Source organism: Caretta caretta, chromosome 9 (assembly GCF_965140235.1).
Source record: "Caretta caretta isolate rCarCar2 chromosome 9, rCarCar1.hap1, whole genome shotgun sequence".
Taxonomy (NCBI): domain Eukaryota; kingdom Metazoa; phylum Chordata; order Testudines; family Cheloniidae; genus Caretta; species Caretta caretta.
The window spans coordinates 80,828,460-80,847,733 of record NC_134214.1 but is presented as its reverse complement, the minus strand read 5'-3'; the positions used below and the strand labels follow the sequence as shown (position 1 = coordinate 80,847,733).

Below are 19,274 nucleotides of genomic sequence, written 5' to 3'. Positions count from 1 at the left end.
TTTTCTCTTAAAATTTCTCCCATATGGTACCACTGCATCAGTTGAAGCAACAGCGAGAGGTCTAATACATCCATTTTAGCCGCTGGGCTGTCTAGAACTGTTCTGAACAGAGTTTGATGACATAGTGGTTAAAATACACATCAACACTAGCACTTCCAGCATCACTGGTGTGGAGGGAGCTGCACCAGTGGTAGCAACACAGGGAAATTTTAGAGTAAAAAAGGCTAGTCGAGATACAAGCAGTGAGTACATGTAAACTTCTGTTGTCAGTGAGGTATACGTGTTTTTGTATGTGCATAGCGGAGAACGGAGAGACCTATTTCTGTGCATCTGAGGATTTTTTTTAACCTGGCCTCATATAGCCCTGTCCGCTGAATAGATCTAGTTTTTCATTTTTGTGTGCACAGGTTTCCACATGCCCAAAGACAGTAACTATTGACATATTTAACACACTACCCAACTAGGCTTTAAGGAGCTGTAAGGTTGAGAGGCAAACAGTGATCATCTTGTGCTGGTCGATAGCCTCTTTCATCTGAGGACCTCTCCGCATGTAACATGCATTAATGAATTAAACATCACAGCATCCCTGAGTGGTGGGTGGGTATTAGCTCCCATTCTACAGAGAGAGGAACTAAAGCACAAAGAGACTGAATGACTTTCCAAGGTCACACAACAAACCTAAAGTAGTGCCAAAAAGAGATCCCAGACCTTTGGACTTTGCCTTTGCTGTAACAACTCATCCCTGCTTCCTGTCCTCTCTGTGCTCTCAAGAAAAGCAAGACAATGCAGAATAGTTAAGGCTGACCCATTCTGTTGTACTTAGATCTGACAAATACATGAAGGGTTATGGAATACATAGAAACATATGAAGTGTCACGCCACAGTGAACTAGTCAGGTACATTGCCTCTGGCTGATATTCTGGTTCTGATGTCAAACCTAAGTAAACAGGCTTGTCATAGGAGGGGATTCAAGAGGCAGGTTTTGGTGATGGAACCCTCCCCCCGCAGAAGCTGTGGCATGGCAGCAGCCTGCACTGGAGAAGGGAGAGTTTGGACAGAGTAGATCACACATAGGCAAAATCCAGTGGCTGCATACCTGGACCCACTGTCCTCTCCAAAACCTCCAGCACCATGGATTACAGTTCTGCAGCATGTGGGGTGTGTGTGTATATAATTACTGCATGAGCCCACAGCAACCTGCTCCCCTGTGTGGGAAAGGTCAGGGCAAGAATTCTGTCTATTCCCGTTTGAATTGCAAGATTTTTGTACGGCATTGGCTTACAGTTGACACTCAGAGGAAGGGAGAGGCGTCCCTCTCATAATGTTCTTGATTGTGCAATATGATTTCAAGGATCTGCTTCTTGACCAGACTCACCCTACCCCTTCCAACATGGACAGTTTGTTCCCTGAAACACGAGGGAGATATATACATTTGAGTTCCCTGCAATAGCTGCACACAATTGACCTAATTAAGAACACAGAGCCAGTCTTCTCTTTTAATCTGCCTCTTATTAGTTTGCTCAACAATTTTACTGTTGTCAGGTAAAATAATAATATATGGCACCTTTCCTCCAAACAGATCCTAAGACACTTCACAAATATGTACAATGCCACTGAAATCTGTCCGCCTCTGAGGTAAACTTCTAGTGCACAACCATGGGCTGTAAAGGAAAATGAGGAACTTTTATGGCCTTTGCTATAATGGAGGTCAGACTAGATGATCACAGTTGTCCCTTTTGGTCTTAGAATCTATGAATCTATAAACCCTCACCCTTAAGAAAAGTGCTACTAAAGCGTTAATGTCCACAGAGAGCCAATAAAGCAAAGATAAATACCTTTGTAATGTCTCATCTGGAAGACCTTGATCCTGCAAGGTGCTGAGTGCCCTCAAGTCCTGTTGACATCAGCCTTAACTTAACCAGGCAGGAGGCATTCACTCCTTACCAGATGTGGCTCCAAATGATCAAATACCTATATTTAATAATAGTAACCTGATTTACAAGCTAGCCTGTAGCTGCTCTGTATTATATACTATACACAAATATTGTGAACTCCTTTTTTGTCTATTAGGCATGCAGCCTGTTAATCCATATCTGAACTGTCTACATATTTAGAAAATTTTGAAAATCTATCTTGATATGCAGAGTTAAAATCCTTCTGAACAGCACTTATCATTCAAGCATGGGTGCTGCTTTTCACAATTAATTTTCCTTTACCCATTTTACAGTTTCTCTTTTTAAAATACCAGAAATTGGTAGAACAAAATAACAACAAAATGCTTGCCAAGTTTCTAGTATTAAATCAAAGTCTGATTTGAATGACAAAAAGTGCAAAATAAATCAAACACTGGAAAACTATACATTTCCTTTTATTTTATTTTCACTTATATAACATTCAAACTGTTTTTTCTAAGTGCACTTCCATGTGAAAAGCAAAAACCATGTAGGTCAGTGAGTTATAAACCACAAAGCAGGGTTTAAAATATAAACACAGCGACTTGCTTATCTACTTGGTGTGTGTTCAGTGCCATTATAATGAGAGCGGCTGGGTGATTCAGTTTGTTGGGCTTGAATTCCCTAATGTTCAATGTTTTATGATCTTATGAAGTATGTAAAATACAGTTCTATTTTGATGCCCTTCTCCGAGCCCCTGAAAATAAGGACTTGGGGATGACCCAACATGCAGGGTTCTGGGAAACCAAGCGTCAATGAAGCATGTTTCTGGAACAGTAATCAGCACTGTCAGGGATTGTCTGTAGAGAGATACAGAGTGACATTTATGTCTGCCACCACAAATGGAGAGTGAGCATTCAAGCATGTCTAGCCCAAAGATGGAAAGAAGAGAGAAAAGACAGAGAAAAAAATTGTATTAAAACCAAACACTCTGTGTATGCCCTTTCTTAGCGTGTGAAAGACAGGCAAATACTGTACATACATGTAGGGGTCTGAAAGGATTAGAGATTAATAACAATATACAATGGTATGGAAGACCAGGTTTTACAAATTTACAATTTGTATAACTTCACTCATTCTTTTTTATTAGCTGCCTCTTGTTTCAGTAAAATTTGAGTCCAAGGTTCTCCAACTGTTAATTTTTAAAAAATAGTCTGACGTTGATTGTGTCTGCTGAGACATTAAATCAGTGACTTACGATACGTTGTGCATCTAAGAGTCAAAGATCCCATTGCTTATTTAAAGGAATAAGGGACAGTCTCACTGCTCTTGCCAACCTTCTTTCTCACAATACATTCGATTCTTATTTCTAGATTCATAGTTTCCACATCCAGAAGGGACCATTGTGATCATCTCTAGTCTGACCTCCTGCATGGTGCAGGCCACAGAATATCCTCAAAATAATTCCTTTTTGAACTAGATCCTATCATCTAGAACAACATTGTCTTGATTTAAAAATACCCAGTGATAGAGAACCCACCACAATCCTTGGTAAATGTTCCAGTGGTTAATTACCCTGTTAAAAGATTATGCCTTATTTCCATCTATATTTGTCTAGCTTCAACTTCCAACCATTGGATCTTGCTGCTACAGGGTTCTAAAAATCCACAGGTGAGCATGAGCTTTTGCTGGGTTCATGGCAGCTAATGTGTTTGCATAGTCTGAACTAACATGTGCTGATGCAAATCAGATGTAATGCCATTTAAGTTAATGAAGTTAGGCTGGTTTTAAAATGGGGTGAGATGTGGATTGAACACCTATATTTTACTTTATTAAAATTTAATATATAACTTGGTAAAGTGCTACAACAGAGCTGGCATATGGAAGGCCATTTAATTGAAAAAAAATACATTTAATTCCATTTTAATTCAAATGAGCCATATACATTCATGCAGGCCATGATTTTAGTCATTGCTTGACAATGATTCTATGCACCACCTCCCACCTAGAATATTGCTTCTAAGAGGAATGTGAAAGTTTTTAGGGCAGCCTCGCAAAGTGGTGCATATTTACCAGCCTATGCACAGAATCTTTTTACCCAGCCTTAACATGATGATGAAAATATATATTTTACATGCCCATAAAAAAAGACAAAGAAAAAAGAAGACTCCCCCTTACCCACGCAGTTTAGTAGGTAAATAGATATTGGCAAAGAAGATGTAGATGTATTCCTAGGACAGGGAATAAATGTTCAAAAGTGTATGGGCTGTGTTTCTGTCCCTAAACCCTGCCTGAGAAATATTTAAGCCCTGCCTGAGAAAGTCCTCTATTGCTCCGATCCTCAGAGGTTCTGTGAAGTTACCTCTCACTTGATTTTAAAAGGAACTAGGTTTGGAAAAGAAACCCTTTCTTGGGAGCTTGAGCCTGAGAGGTGCTGACCACCTACAGCAATTCTGAGGATTATGACCAGAATTTGGTTGAGTGACTTAAGCCATAAGCATGTGGGCTCAAAATCAACCTTAAACTTGCAGCTTCCTGTTAATCATTTGATATTGGCAGACAGAACACCAGATTAGGGGGACCTGATCGGGCATGGTATTTCCTATCTTCCTATAATTTCTGTGCTTGACTGAGAATTAAAGACTATATACATAGACTTCGGGAGAAGTTGCTTAAAAGTGACCCGAAGAACTTTTTACTTTTCAGAAACTTCATTCAGGATTCTGTTTTTCTCTTGCCATCAGGTGATGGTAGAATTAATTCCAAAAGTGGCTGAAAGAGCTGTAATTCCTTATGGTGTTTTTGGTGCTTATGATGCTGTTAGCAAAGGAAGAGCTGAGTTTTCAACTGTTTTGCTTTCGGCTGTGTTAATTTGTAATTTTTAAGTCTGAACATACTATCTGTTATTGATTTGGGATTCTGTAAAAAAATTTCAGTTCCTTACTAACATGTGTTAAAGAAAGTATGTGCAATGACCGGGGAATGTGTGGGTCAGGCCTAATGGTCAGAGCAGAGGGTCAAAACCAAAGACAGAGTCAGGTACCAAGCCAAAGGTCAGAGTCGGAGTCAGGTGCCAAGCCAGGGGTCAGAGCCAGAGACAGCGTCGGGATAAGGCAGAGGAGCAGGGGCCTGGAGCAGTACCAGGTTTACCATGGCGCCAGGCCCAGAGTCAGAAGGGAACAGAAGGGGCCCCGGCCAGCCCGATCCCCTGGCCAGTTGAGCCAACCAGGAAAGCTGCCCCCGCCCCTGCTCCGCCACTGCCCCACCTCTTTCCCAAAGCCCCCAGCCCTGCCCCCATTCCACCCCTGCTCTGCCCCAGCCCCGCCCCCATTCCAGCCCTTCCCCTGAGCAACGGCCCGGGGGACTGCAGCGGGGTCAGGCGTGCCCTGCACTCACTGGGCGGCGGGAAGTGGAGCGACCCGGCCCCAGCCCGCTCTGCTCCGCTGGCTCCCAGCCACACCACCAGTGAGTGCTGGGGGGCGGTTCCCCCTTGCCCTCCAGTCCCAAGGCTGGGAGCCAGAGGAACAGAGTGGAGCGGGTTGGGGCCGGGTCACTCCACTTCCCGCCGCCCTGTGAGTGTGGGGTCGGGCCCGCCAGGCAATCACCGGGCGGCAGGAAGTGGAGCAGCCCGGCCTCAGCCCGCTCCGCCAGCTCGTGCTGGGGGACGGTTTCCCCCCTGCCCCCCAAGCCTGGGGAGGAGATGGAGCGGTGGGGAAGGGGCATGGGATAGAGAAGGGGATGGGGGAAGAGGCAGGGGAGAAGGAAGGGGGTGGGATGGGATGGGGAGGAGATGGAGTGATGGTGAAGGGCCATGGGATGGGGAAGAGAAGGGGTTGGGGGAAGCGGGGGCAGGGGCAGGGGAAAAGAGGCAGTGGGGAAGGAAGGGGGTGGGATGGGGAGGAGATGGAGTGATGGGGAAGGGGCATGGGATGGGGAAAAGAAGAGGATGGAGGAAGTGGAGGCAGGGGAGAAGGAAGGGGATGGGATGGGACGGGGAGGAGATGGAGTGATGGGGAAGGGGCATTCGATGGGGAAGAGAAGGGGATAGGGGAAGCAGGAGCAGGGGGAAAGAGGCAGTAGGGAAGGAAGCGGGTGGGATGGGGAGGAGATGGAGTGATTGAGAAGGGGCATGGGATGGGGAAGGGAAGGGGATAGGGGAAATGGGGGCCGAGCATGCGGATCCTGTTGGCAGCAGCTGGCACTCCCCGTTAAGCAGGCCATCAAACCCTCACCCTGACAAGCTCTACCTCCCCTGCATCTGTACCACCCTGATGAGCCCCCCAACACCCTCCCCACTGAGCCCCAACCACCTACACCTGGATTCCCCCCCAAATAGCCCCCCCCCCCCCCCGCTGCTGAGCTCCAACCACTCTCACTTGGTCCCCCCTGCAGATTCCCATTGCCCCTGCACCGGGAATCTCCCTCTGCATCCAGATCCCCCACAGAGATGCCTGCACCCAGACTGCCCCACACAGAACCCTCTTACCCCCATCTGGATCCCCCCACACTAAGTCCCTTTGCACTTGGATCCTGCTGCCAGGCTGAGCCTCCCTGCCCACATCTGGTGTGCCTGGCGCAAAAGGGGTAGGGCCCCAGGGTGTTTCTGTGGCAGGCATGGCCTTAGTGCGGTGTCAGGGTCAGATTCAGCCTCACTGCCAAGTCCCTGTCCCAGGGGGGTGGGGGAGGCTGCAGGGTATTCTCCCACCTCCATGCAGCCAGTGGTCTGTGCTCCCCACTGCCATGGTGGAGCTTCCACATTTATTTATTGTAAAAAAAAAAAAAGTAAAAAAATTGCAGAATTTTAAAATATTATGCACAGAATTTGATGCAGAATTCCCTCAGGAATATGGGGCTCTGTACAGCTGTGATGGTGAGACTGTGAAGGGGGTGCTGGACAGTATCTGTGGGTGGGGGAGCTGGGCAGGGGTATGGTGTGAAGGGTGCTGTGCAGCTGTGGTGGAAGGTCAGCGGGAGGGGTCTCTGGGCAGGGGGTGCTGGGCATAGCGGGTCCGGGGGCATTGAGCATAGGGATCTGTGGGGGAGGTCTCTGGGAGAAGGGGCGCTGGGCATAGGAATCTGGGGGGGAAGTCTCTGGGTGAGGAGGTGCTGGGCATAAGGGCAGGGCACTGGGCAGGGGGGCAGTGTGGAAGGGGCACACTGGCAGCGCAGGGCTGGGCGGGCCAGTGTACGTCTAGCAATTGTGGGTTTGTAAACAGTGCCCTTGTGCTGGGCTAAGTGGGGCCACTTCCGCTGCGCAGCGCTTCATTGCCCCCAACCGACCCCTCACTCTGCAGCCCGCCCCCCATCACGTCTTATTTCCCCAATGGGGGCCCACAGTTATGTTTGGTGCCCCGGCCTGGAGTAGTACAGGACAGCAGGAACTGGGAGTAGGTGGGGGTCTGGAATGGGAGGACAGGAACCAGGAGCATGCAGGAAACAGGAGCAGATAGGAATGGAGGGCTCAGGAGACAGGTAAGCAGGAAGCGTCCAACATCACAGCCAGCCAAAGGTTCCTCTTGTGCAGACAATTTCCTGTTGTTACTTCCTGGTTTATATAGTACTCCTTAGCCAGTCGGGGGGGCTGGATGTTTCCCCCAAGCAGGAGATTTGGAGACGGGGCCCTCTATGAGCTAGTCCTTCCCTGGACCCTTCCCTAATTACTCAGGTGAGCTGCTGGGTGGCCGTCGTGGCCTGAGGGCTGCCTGTGGGCTTGGGTTTGAGGCCTGTGATCCCTCACGGTATGTTGTAGATGTTAGGGGGCTTATTCCTTCACCCACTTACTTCCCTGGTCCTTCTCGCATGAACAGAGAGCAACAATACCCGAAGTCCAAAGGTGCAAACAATTTGATGTTTATTGGGGTGAACTTCCAGCAAGCATGATTCCAGTTTCCTTCCTTAGTATCCTCCTTCCCAGCTCTGACACCACAGAGCCTTACACCTGTGTCCCTGTTCCCATTACTACCCTGAGCCAAACATGATTCCAACTTCCTTACTCCCATTCCCTGTTCCCATTTCCCCCTTTAGCAAAACATGATTCCAATTTTCTTACCCCCATTCCCTGTTCCCATCTCCCTCACCCACATGCCCATGCCCACCCCCACCCACACCCAGTCACTTCCTCATTGACTACAGATTATATAGTAAAACTTGAGTTCTGCTTAGCTATACCTTAACCAATCATTTTCCTGAAATTTAACTAACCAATCCTAACATATTGTAACATGATTATGTAACCAATTATATCCCACCACCTTAATTAGTTTACACCCAGCAAAATTAATTATACAGCAGACAGGAACAATCACAGAACCAGACAGAGATTATACAGACAAACAATAGCAAAGTGGGAACTACAATGACAGGACAACACAGAAGCGAGGATTTCACATCCCAGCTATTGATAAGTGAGTTCTTGCCAGACAGGATGCTATCAAACTAAGTTTCCTTTTACATTTTCTAGGCACTTCCCTTTCTCTGGAGGTGATAGGAACTATCAGGACAGGATTGTATTCCTAACAGCTGAATAGCACCTTATTTCAGTGTGACTAGTTTGGAATGTGAGGATGTGACTGTTTGCTTCCCAGCTTATGGCTGCCTCTGCTGCTTAGCCAAAGGCCTTAGCCTAAGAACAGGGCCTCAGACTGTCACAGTAAGAGAAGGCCCTTACACCAGCAGACAGTGATTTTGATTCTTTCTTTTATACCTCTATCACTAGCCAAGTGATAAGAATACACCTAAATTCTTAGAGTACAGGCCTTTGCAGACAGGCCTGAATATCTATATCCTAACAGTAGATATGTATCTCTGCGAAATAAATACACTCAAGTACTGAATTTTTGCACTGGTAGTTTTCTTTTTTGCTTTATCCATTCTGAGTGCAGTACATGTGAACATGTGCACAGTTGATTAGTGTAATTAAAACTCGATGCCTCTCCAATGTATCAGTCCAACTTTGTAGCACGGCCTATGTGCTGCACTTGTAGGGGAAAGGACTTGATGGCTGCAATTATCTTTTCCAGTCAAACATCTATGATCTTACCTAAGAAAAAGGCAATTTTGTTGTATTGCTTTTAAAGTGAGGATCATTCTTATTCATGTAAGTGGGATATGAGGTAATACCATTTCTTGCTTTGTCATTAGTGGAATTGATACACTGAGTCATAAGGAGGAATAAATTACCTTGCTATAATTGATTCTGAACTGTGGCTGTTACAGTTCACTCACTTTCTTTGTCATCCATAAAGCAGGGCTTACTGATTTCAACTTCACTTAATCTTAAATATAGATCGCTTGTTTTTTATAAAGATAGGCTGCATTTCTGAAAGGATGTTCTGTTTCTTCCATGATTCCAGAGCTACATCTTATAGACTTCACATTAAATTCATCACAACATATTTAAGAGGAATTTTGTATGATAGCTTATTATTTTTTAATATTTGTATTGTGGGGATGCCCTAAGGCACCAGACAGAATTGGAGCACTACTGTGCTAGGTGCTAGGATGTAGCTCTGCAGTCTTGGTGTTTGTCCCTGAGGAAGACTTGGTGTCTGCCCTGAAGAGTTTACAATCAAATTTTAGACAAGATTCTACAAAGGAGTGGAACAGCCTATAGGAGGGAATTGTTACAGTGGTACAATTACACTGTCATATAGACTTGGCAGGGCACAGCTTGACGTTTCTGAATAATATGAATTTAAGCCCATACAGTTGGGTTTTGGCAATCATGGAAAAGCAAGTGGAATGTGGATATAGAGAAATACTCTTTATCCTCCATAAAACACTTAAAAACAGTGCAACAGATGAAAGCTGCATGGAGCCATCACTCAACAAAGCAATGCTGCTAACGAAATACGCAAATAGTAACGACAAGAAATTTGTTACTCATTTTATCTGTTCTTTATGGGCTGGATCCAGTGCACATTGAAGTCAATGGAATGACTCATAGTGACTTCAGTGGGTGTTGGGTATCGCCTTAAATTCATTATTATGCTTCTATCTTAATTGTAATTTCTCACTTTTTTATTTATTATTAAATGCCACCTGAAAGGAAGAAGGAAATGAGAGAGTGAAAGATGATGTTTAAACAGAATCAAATAAAGAATTTATTAAATGAGCATTGAAACTTGGGAGGAACGTGTTTGCTATGAAATAACATTTTCCTTAAAAAATGTGTGAAGATGAACTGTAGATTATAGAATATATTTTAAGTGTTTTCCAGCAGTTGCTTTTAATAGAACTGTAACTAATAAATATGTGTGTGGTTTGCTATCGGATCTGGAGTTCTTACTTCAAATGGTAATGCATTTTGCACTAGCAGATTGCAGTTCCTGCTAAGAAGGGGTTAAATCCAAATTAAGCAATCATATGGTCTCCATTAATGTATTTAGTGTCTAAACTAAGGGTAACTTCTGTATTGTTTTATTTACCACATTTACTTTTTCTCTTCAGTAAATCTGCATTTGTCTTGTGTGCTCTACATGAAATACTTTCTTTGCACGTGGTCTTTGTCTTCTCCCCTTCCTTTTGGACTGTGTTTCCTTTTTGGTACATCATAGAGGTGTTTATACTTTTCATTTTTTCTAAATGGATTATACCAGATTTACATGTAAACATTGCATTGCTATTATGAACGCAAATACCTTCATACCTGATGTTGCAGGGTTTTTTTTTAACTACATGATAAGAGGTCACAATAGTTAGAAGACTTGGGATTCTTCTCTTCTCTGATATAGTAATTGCGATTTTTGTTTTGATGTTGACAGAAATTACTGAAGTATCAGATGAAGAATTGGATGCCCTGCAGTCTTTTTGCACCATTAAAATAAGCCAGATCCATCATAAGTTGAACTCTAAGCAGTCAAACAGCAGCAAACATAAACATCTGCAGCATGGATTCACTTCAGAGAAGCCTGTGACAGATGACTTGAAGTGTACTATTCCTGATCAGCTAGTGAACAGAATCCATCTGAAAAATATCAGTGAGACAATGAAACAGGTACTGTAACCAAAACATAAATCATGCCAGTTTGTTGGTTGGTTGTTTGGTTTTGGAGGGCTGCTAAAGAAAAATTTGAAACTATACGGGCCAAATCCTGCTGTCCTTACTCATTCAAAACTCCCATTGACTTCATTGTGAGTTTTGCCTTAGTGAGGACTGCAGGATTTGTGTTTCTGATTTTCTCATTAAGACCACGCTGCAGAAACGCTTTTCGTAAATAATAAAATTATATAAAACGTTGCCTACTGACAAAATGCTGATTTTTCATTGAGACATTTCATACAATATGAGTAATTCACAGAGGCAGGGGTGGATAGTTATTGTCAACCTCTATGAGCGTTAGGTTAACTGGGGAGTAGAGTTGTAAGTGATGCTTGTCAGGCTGCCCTTGCCCGTTGTGTACAGAACTGTTCTGGAAGTGACTTGTGGAGTCCGGGGGCAGCATCAGAGAAACGTGCTCACTGTCCAGGAGAAGGTTTGGCATCCCCATTATAACAGTTGGTTAATGTACAAAGTGGCATTGGCTCTGCTCAAAAGAGGTCAGAAGCTGTCTTGCTACTTCAGCCACAGAGAGTTGATAGGATTTCAGTCAAAAGAAGTGGTAGATGACTGAAACCTCCCGGGCAGCCTGGGAGAGTAAAATATGAGAGCCCTGCCTCTCCCCTTTTGTATAAACTCTTTGTTGTAGTCCAGAATTAGGACTGGCTATCAGGACACCTGCACAAAAACAGAAATATGTGTAAATATATAATACATTCTGAGCCAGATTTTGCCTGGCTGCAAGAAGGGAGGGCACAAAAAAGCTCACCCCTTATGCCTCTTCTTTGCCCTGGGTACAGGGACCGGCCACAGTTGCAGTCCCTGGTCTTTCCTGAGGTCATGCTTCTCTAGGGAATATATGAATGTGGGCAATAGGGGAGTGTTTTTTCAGAAGAGTAAATATTGCTGCATAGATCTTCACCTTTTGGTCACTTGGCTATGGACGTATGTGGCCTGTGGCATGGTTTAGCTTTTGATTGGAAAACTGATATCCGTGTTCCTAGATAGAAAAGATAATATCCACGGAGACAAAGGTAAAATATTTTAGCACATAGGTATGACTTTAGCCCCTGTCACTGTGAATGACACATTAGCAAAATATCTTTTAAGCTAAGATTACGTGGCAAATAGTTGGCTTTTATTTGTCACTCTTTTGCACGAAAAACAGGAAGTGTTTAGACATATTTTAATAGAAACATTCCTAAATGCCTGATCTTTTTTTTTTTTTTTTTTTGCCAACCTTTAATTTTTAACACTTCCCTAAAGAATGAAATGTGCCTAATAGAATCTGGGTTGCATCAGTGAGTTTGGTAAGATGTGCATGTGTCATTTTAACAGTTTGAAGGGCTTTTCTTTTCTGCCAGCCCAGTGCTCCTTTCCCATAGGACATGTACACTGAGACAAACAACGCCTCTTTCCACTCTGTGTGTGTCAGGAATCACAAAACTGTTGTTTATTCTCCAATGATCCTTGAATTCTAACTTTGTATTTGTAGGGGGGTTTGAATATGTTACTGTGACAGTCATCACCTACAGATGCCTTTACCCATAAATCTTGGTGTTGGAAAATATCTGTGCCTCGTTTGAAATGGGTACAGCATGTCTGCATCGGAGAATAATTTTGATAGAACCAAAAAAATGAGTGGTGAATAATAATTGCAGTCATGTATTTTGCTTCAGTTACTATCACATACATTTGCTTTAATTTACTGCCATACAGCATGTAAAAGTAATTGTTAAACCATTCATTGGCTAACCCTGTGCCAAGTGAGCAGAGAATACTGGGTTTTTTTAATTTGTTTCTTTCTTTTTGGTGTTTTTGAAAGTCAGTTCCGTGACTGTGACAACCTAGCAACCTAGTGACAGAGGATGTGGAAAAAGCTAATGTACTCAATGCTTTTTTTGCTTCTGTCTTCACGAACAAGGTCAGCTCCCAGACTGCTGCGCTGGGCATCACAACATGGGGAGTAGGTGGCCAGCCCTCTGTGGAGAAAGAGGTGGTTAGGGACTATTTAGAAAAGCTGGACATGCACAAGTCCATGGGGCCGGATGCGTTGCATCCGAGAGTGCTAAAGGAATTGGCGGCTGTGATTGCAGAGCCATTGGCCATTATCTTTGAAAACTCGTGGCGAACGGGGGAAGTCCCGGATGACTGGAAAAAGGCTAATGTAGTGCCAATCTTTAAAAAAGGGAAGAAGGAGGATCCTGGGAACTACAGGCCAGTCAGCCTCACCTCAGTCCCCGGAAAAATCATGGAGCAGGTCCTCAAGGAATCAATCCTGAAGCACTTAGAGGAGAGGAAAGTGATCAGGAACAGTCAGCATGGATTCACCAAGGGAAGGTCATGCCTGACTAATCTAATCGCCTTCTATGATGAGGTTACTGGTTCTGTGGATGAAGGGAAAGCAGTGGATGTATTGTTTCTTGACTTTAGCAAAACTTTTGACACGGTCTCCCGCAGTATTCTTGTCAGCAAGTTATAGAAGTATGGGCTGGATGAATGCACTATAAGGTGGATAGAAAGTTGGCTAGGTTGTCGGGCTCAACGGGTAGTGATCAATGGCTCCATGTCTAGTTGGCAGCCGGTATCAAGTGGAGTGCCCCAGGGGTCGGTCCTGGGGCCGGTTTTGTTCAATATCTTCATGAATGATCTAGAGGATGGTGTGGATTGCACTCTCAGCAAATTTGCGGATGATACTAAACTAGGAGGAGTGGTAGACACGCTGGAGGGCAGGGATAGGATACAGAGGGACCTAGACAAATTGGAGGATTGGGCCAAAAGAAATCTGATGAGATTCAACAAGGATAAGTGCAGGGTCCTGCACTTAGGATGGAAGAACCCAATGCACCGCTACAGACTAGGGACTGAATGGCTAGGCAGCAGTTCTGTGGAAGAGGACCTGGGGTGACAGTGGACGAGAAGCTGGATATGAGTCAGCAGTGTGCCCTTGTTGCCAAGAAGGCCAATGGCATTTTGGGATGTATAAGTAGGGGCATAGCCAGCAGATCGAGGGACGTGATCATTCCCCTCTATTCGACATTGGTGAGGCCTCATCTGGAGTACTGTGTCCAGTTTTGGGGCCCGCACTACAAGAAGGATGTGGATAAATTGGAGAGAGTCCAGCGAAGGGCAACAAAAATGATTAGGGGTCTGGAACACATGACTTATGAGGAGAGGCTGAGGGAACTGGGATTGTTTAGTCTGCAGAAGAGAAGAATGAGGGGGGATTTGATAGCTGCTTTCAACTACCTGAGAGGTGGTTCCAAAGAGGATGGTTCTAGAATATTCTCAGTGGTAGAAGAGGACAGGACAAGGAGTAATGGTCTCAAGTTGCAGTGGGGGAGGTTTAGGTTGGATATTAGGAAAAACTTTTTCACTAGGAGGGTGGTGAAACACTGGAATGCGTTACCTAGGGAGGTGGTAGAATCTCCTTCCTTAGAAGTTTTTAAGGTCAGGCTTGACAAAGCACTGGCTGGGATGATTTAATTGGGGATTGGTCCTGCTTTGAGCAGGGGGTGGACTAAGATGACCTCCTGAGGTCCCTTCCAACCCTGATATTCTATGATTCTATTCTATGATATCGAGAGCTTCATTTTTTTAACTGTTTTGAAATTACAGCTACTTACCTCCTTCCACTACACTAAAATGTAATAAAAAACAGCTACTAATAAATTTGTTACAGTCTCTGAGCCTGACTCTTCTTTTGCTTACATTGGTTTTACTCTGGTGTGATTCCGTGGAGTTAGTCCTGATTTACATCTGTGTAAATGAGATCAGACTCAAATCCTATATACATATATATATTCTGAGATTTGTATAAAGCCTTTAAGCACTCTCAAGATTTTGTGCTAAATAAACTAACACAGACTTTAATAAATATTGTTATTCAACACTTAAAGGAAACTGCTTGTACAATTTTACTTTGGTTTTAATTCAGAACTGTATATACATATTTGAACCAATATCGCTTTAGGGTTCTTTTTCTTCTTAAAAGTTGTGGCGATATTTATTATCTTTTAAAAGAGGGCATGTAGGTTTCAGTTCGCCTACTACAAGAAAAATCTGGTGTATTACCAATCCGCGATATGATGGCTGAAAAAAATCAGATTAACCTTAAATGAAACAAAGTTACTGCTGCTAGAAAGTGTAGCACATGGGGGAAAGCAAATGTAATTTAGTGTAAAAGTCATTCAGACCGGCTCATCAAGATGATATTGTGAAAAAGATTATGAAGTAATTTATGGCTCCCTAGAAGAGCAAATCTTTCTCTTCAAAATATCTGTATTTTTTATTTGTTATTTTTTAATAGAAGCAATCATCTTACTCGTTCATTTTTCAACTTCTCATCTTACAGCTGACAGAAACTAAACTACACCAGCCTTCACAATGCCATGATTGTAAGAAAAAATGGACAAAACTGGCCAAGAATAACTTTCTCAGACAAAAGAAGACTTTAGTGGAGAAAGCTTTACTCCAAGATAAATTAGAAGAACAGATTTATGTCAAAGTAAGCAAATGTTATTAAAACAAACACTCCAGTGCATTTTGTACACACTTGCAGTTGTGGAATCCATGAGCCAAATTGCATCCTGATTTATGACCATGCACTCACATAGACTTGCATGCAATGTGAGTCAGGGTGGAATCTGGCCCCATGTTGTTACTAACCTGCATGGGGCTAGATTCTCACCTTGTGCTGATCATGTTTATGGAGCTAGTCTGATTTACATCAGCTGATAATCTGACTCACCATTTTCCAGAGGTTTTTTATTTTGAGCATGTCTGGATTGATTTTCCATGATCTGTTTTCTGATTGGCTAGCCAGGAACAAAGTAGTAAATTATATCATTGTTCTAGGATGCCTGCTGGTTACATCGACACAGGCTTCCATCCCATTTTCGTGCTTTTCAAGGAATGGGGTGCAAGGTGACTGCCGCATTGCATGGATGCAGAGGCAGTTTTACTGTCGCAGAGGCTGTTCCTTCTGCTCTTTCTTAACCATTACTGTATTATGGTGCTGCCATAAAAAGTGTTCTCATGGGGTTTCAGCTAGAAACCTTGTCTATTTTTCCTTACAGCTTCAATGAGCTCAAGATGACAGCCACCTTGTGGATTGTAGATTTGGAATGCAGAGGTTTTTCGTTTACAATATTCTCCTGCTTGGCATGCACACTTCATCCCTTATCTTATGGATTCTCAAATCATCTTGTCTTGTACCTGAAGCCAGTTTTGTAGTTGCTAGTTTTCCCACTACTCTTCATTCTAAACTATCTAAGTATTTACACCATGCTCATCATCAAGGTTCCTGCGTACCTGATGTAAGGGAGGGGAGTTAGACCTAGTGAAAACTAGCCATAGACTCAGGGAAAGAGGAGGAAGAGTGGCTCTGCAATATGCTCTTTCCATCTGTCAGTGTTACAGAAGCCCTTCCAACCCCATATTCTGCTATTCAGACTTTGTTTTTCTGTATTATGCCTGGGGAGATGGCTAGTCTACAGCATACTTGACAAATCCAAAGGGATTTCCTCTTGGAGGATAATGTTGACCTGATTGGCATTCTGTCCCATGGATTCCTACTTTCATGCTAGGAAAGCCTTCTGGAGCATAGGCAGCAAGTTATATCTCCACGTGGTGCCTTGGCATCAGCAATATTCAGAGACCAGGGGCCCAGCTCCACCAATATTTGGGGCTGGGTGTCCCCCCCAGCCCCACCTGCTGCGTGCGCCTCCTCCCCTGCTGTTGCCCCTGACTGTAGCCTCACTGGGGGTGAGGGGTGGGGCTCCCTCCTATGAGTGTCCCTGCCTCCCCTTGCGGATCAGAGTGTCCCTGCCTCTGCCTGCAGCTCCATGCTGCCTCCCTGCAGCAACTGCTGCCACAGGGTCCTAGCGCCCCCCATCTCGACTGCCAGGGCAGACTGACTCTGAGCCTGCCCTTCCACCTCAGACCCTTCCCTTTTCCTGCGGGACCCTCCACCAGCACAGGGGGCCACCCCATGCCCGCAGTCACCGCTCCTGCCCCATGCTGGGCAAGGAGGCAGCCCCATCCCTCACCCTCAGTGCGAGGCTACAGTCAGGGGCAACAGCAGGGGAGGAGGTGCACGCAGCACCCACCGGCACCCACCACGGGGCAGGCGAGGGAGATTCCTGGACCTGAGAGAGGCCCTAGGGGCACGTGCAGTGACAGTGGTGGGGGTGAGTGTGCTGCTGGGGAGGCAGTAAAGGGCTGGGCGAAGTCCTTCTTTCTGGCCCCTGTCCCGGAGCAGCCTGTCTGCACCCCAAACTCATCCCCAGCCCTGCCCCACGCCTGAGCCCACACCCCCAGCCACAGCTTTCACCCCCCCGCACCCTCAACCCTCTACCCTAGCCCTGAGCCCCTCCAACACCACAAACCCCTCATCTCCAGTCCCAGCCAGAGACCTCATCCCCCGCACCCTAACCCTCTGCCCCAGCCCTGAGCCTCTCTAACACCCCAACCCCCAACAGAGCCCTCACCCCCTACACCCCTACTCTCGCCCTGAGCCCCTCCCACACCCCAAACCCTTCATCTGCAGCCACACCCCCCAGCCCTCACCCCTGCACTCCCTGCCTCTGCACCCCCTCCCATCCCCAAACTCCCTCCCAGAGCCTGCACCCTGAATCCCAATCCCCTGCCCCAGCCTAGGGCCTGCAACCCAGACCTCCTCCCCCACCCAAACTCCCTCCCAGACCCTTGGGCAGGTGGGGGACGGACTTTGGGCAGGGGCGGGTTCTGGGCACCACCAAAAATTATACAAACCTGCAGCCCCTGTAATCTGGAGTGGGTTGCAGTAGGCCCTGACAGCATGGGCCATGACATGTACCTAGGGAGCTGAATAAAGGCAGTGAGCCTCTCTGTCCCTGTCCCGTCCATCTCAGATGTCCTGAGATCGCTGGGATTTCTCTGGTTTGCTGGCTCTCACATCCTGTTCACTCTGATGTGGGGAGAATCCTCGTTCTCTGATGCAGTGTTCTTCAGGATATTGTGAGCTATAACTTATTAAATTTGCTGGCCCTTCTATGGGTAGCTCTGCACAAGGGATAATTTGGCCCTTAAGATGGCCCGTATCATTATAGTACGTGACAGATGCATACTCACTGCAGTTTTCTTTTATTTCAGGACTCGCTTACACTTATAGGAGAAATACACAAAAACCTCCCCAAGCTTTCAGAGGATCCAAGGAGCATATGGCAAAGACTGAATGAGAGAGGTCAGAAAGTGTAGGGCCTGGTTGTGATGAGCATTAATCAAAGAATGTAAGAGCTGGCAAAAATCTTCTGGTGACACTCATGTGCCTAATGCCTCCTAATGAGAACTGTTTTGTTAGTGACAAACTGATCAGTGGGTAAATATCCTTGCAGGTAGAACCAGATATTCACAGAGCACAAGATTCCAACCGACAGTCCTGCTATGTGTCCTTCCCGAATGCAAAAGCTGCAATACAGTGTCATCCAACCAAATACATTTTTCAAATTATGGAAGCTGACATTTTTTTATTATTATTCTGACAAGGAATAACTATTGTTTTTGTGGGTTTGCTTATGGGATTTCAGAGCAGCTCACTGCTTCTTCCATCTGTACAAAAAATAGATGGTTCTGTTTTTCTGGGTGGGGAGGTGTAATTATTGGGCTTCAGCTCAATCTTTGCGTTGTGCCTCCTGTTAAATTGAAAGCTAGAGCCCCAGGTGGAGGAGAGAAAGAGACGGTTGCAGAGTAACTGTAAAAGGAATAAAATGAAACTGGGCATTTATAGAACTGGAATAATGAGAATGTGAACTGAAATAAATCAGTAACCCTGAGGATGCCAATAGGACAAGAAATGGCATTAAATTAATCATAGTACCTGTCTGGGGTGGATATTTAGAAAGAGAAAGAAAACAAAATACAGAATAAAACTGGAATAAAATATCAATTAAGATAATATTTTGACTGTTTTCTGAACTTGCTGATGCATTTACTGTCACTGTCTATCGATTCCTGAAAAGGAATGTCACTATCTCATTGAGATTATCTCTGGGTGAAAGTCTGGTACGACATAGGAAGTCCAAGTAAAGAGGCTTTGCACAGGAGATCTCTGGGGGCTGGAAGCAGTGAAATCCTTCTGCTCACTCCAAGCAGGGCATGTAGACAGCAGAACCATGACCACTACTATGGTCATCATCATGGCTTCCACTGACAGCCGTAGCACATTCCATCATCCCACATTGGCAATGTGTAGCCAGTGGATCCACATGAGTTGCAGACTCGCTGGCCTCTGTAACCTCCATGTTTTCAGCGCATTTGGGCCTTCCACAGCAATTGAGGATCTAGGTAGACATTTGTCTATATAA

The 19,274-nt window shown here is 45.0% G+C and overlaps 1 protein-coding gene and 1 long non-coding RNA gene across 3 annotated transcripts in view; one reads left to right on the top strand and one right to left on the bottom strand.

The window, feature by feature from the left end:
* The window catches only part of C9H8orf48 (chromosome 9 C8orf48 homolog), a 41,531-nt gene extending 22,666 nt beyond the window's left edge, over positions 1 to 18,865 (top strand). For both annotated transcript variants that reach the window (XM_048864778.2, XM_048864777.2), the window contains 3 exons: positions 10,655 to 10,887; positions 15,284 to 15,436; positions 18,064 to 18,865. In XM_048864778.2, the coding sequence (XP_048720735.2) occupies positions 10,655 to 10,887; positions 15,284 to 15,436; positions 18,064 to 18,168 (491 nt within the window). In that variant the 3' untranslated portion in view covers positions 18,169 to 18,865. The remainder of the gene's footprint in view (positions 1 to 10,654; positions 10,888 to 15,283; positions 15,437 to 18,063) is intronic.
* LOC142073227 (uncharacterized) lies at positions 10,306 to 12,025 on the bottom strand. The gene is made up of 2 exons (XR_012669994.1): positions 11,699 to 12,025; positions 10,306 to 11,607 (listed from the first exon to the last, which is right to left on the bottom strand). It is a non-coding gene; the product is annotated as an uncharacterized LOC142073227 (long non-coding RNA).
* Positions 18,866 to 19,274: the final 409 nt, after the last annotated feature.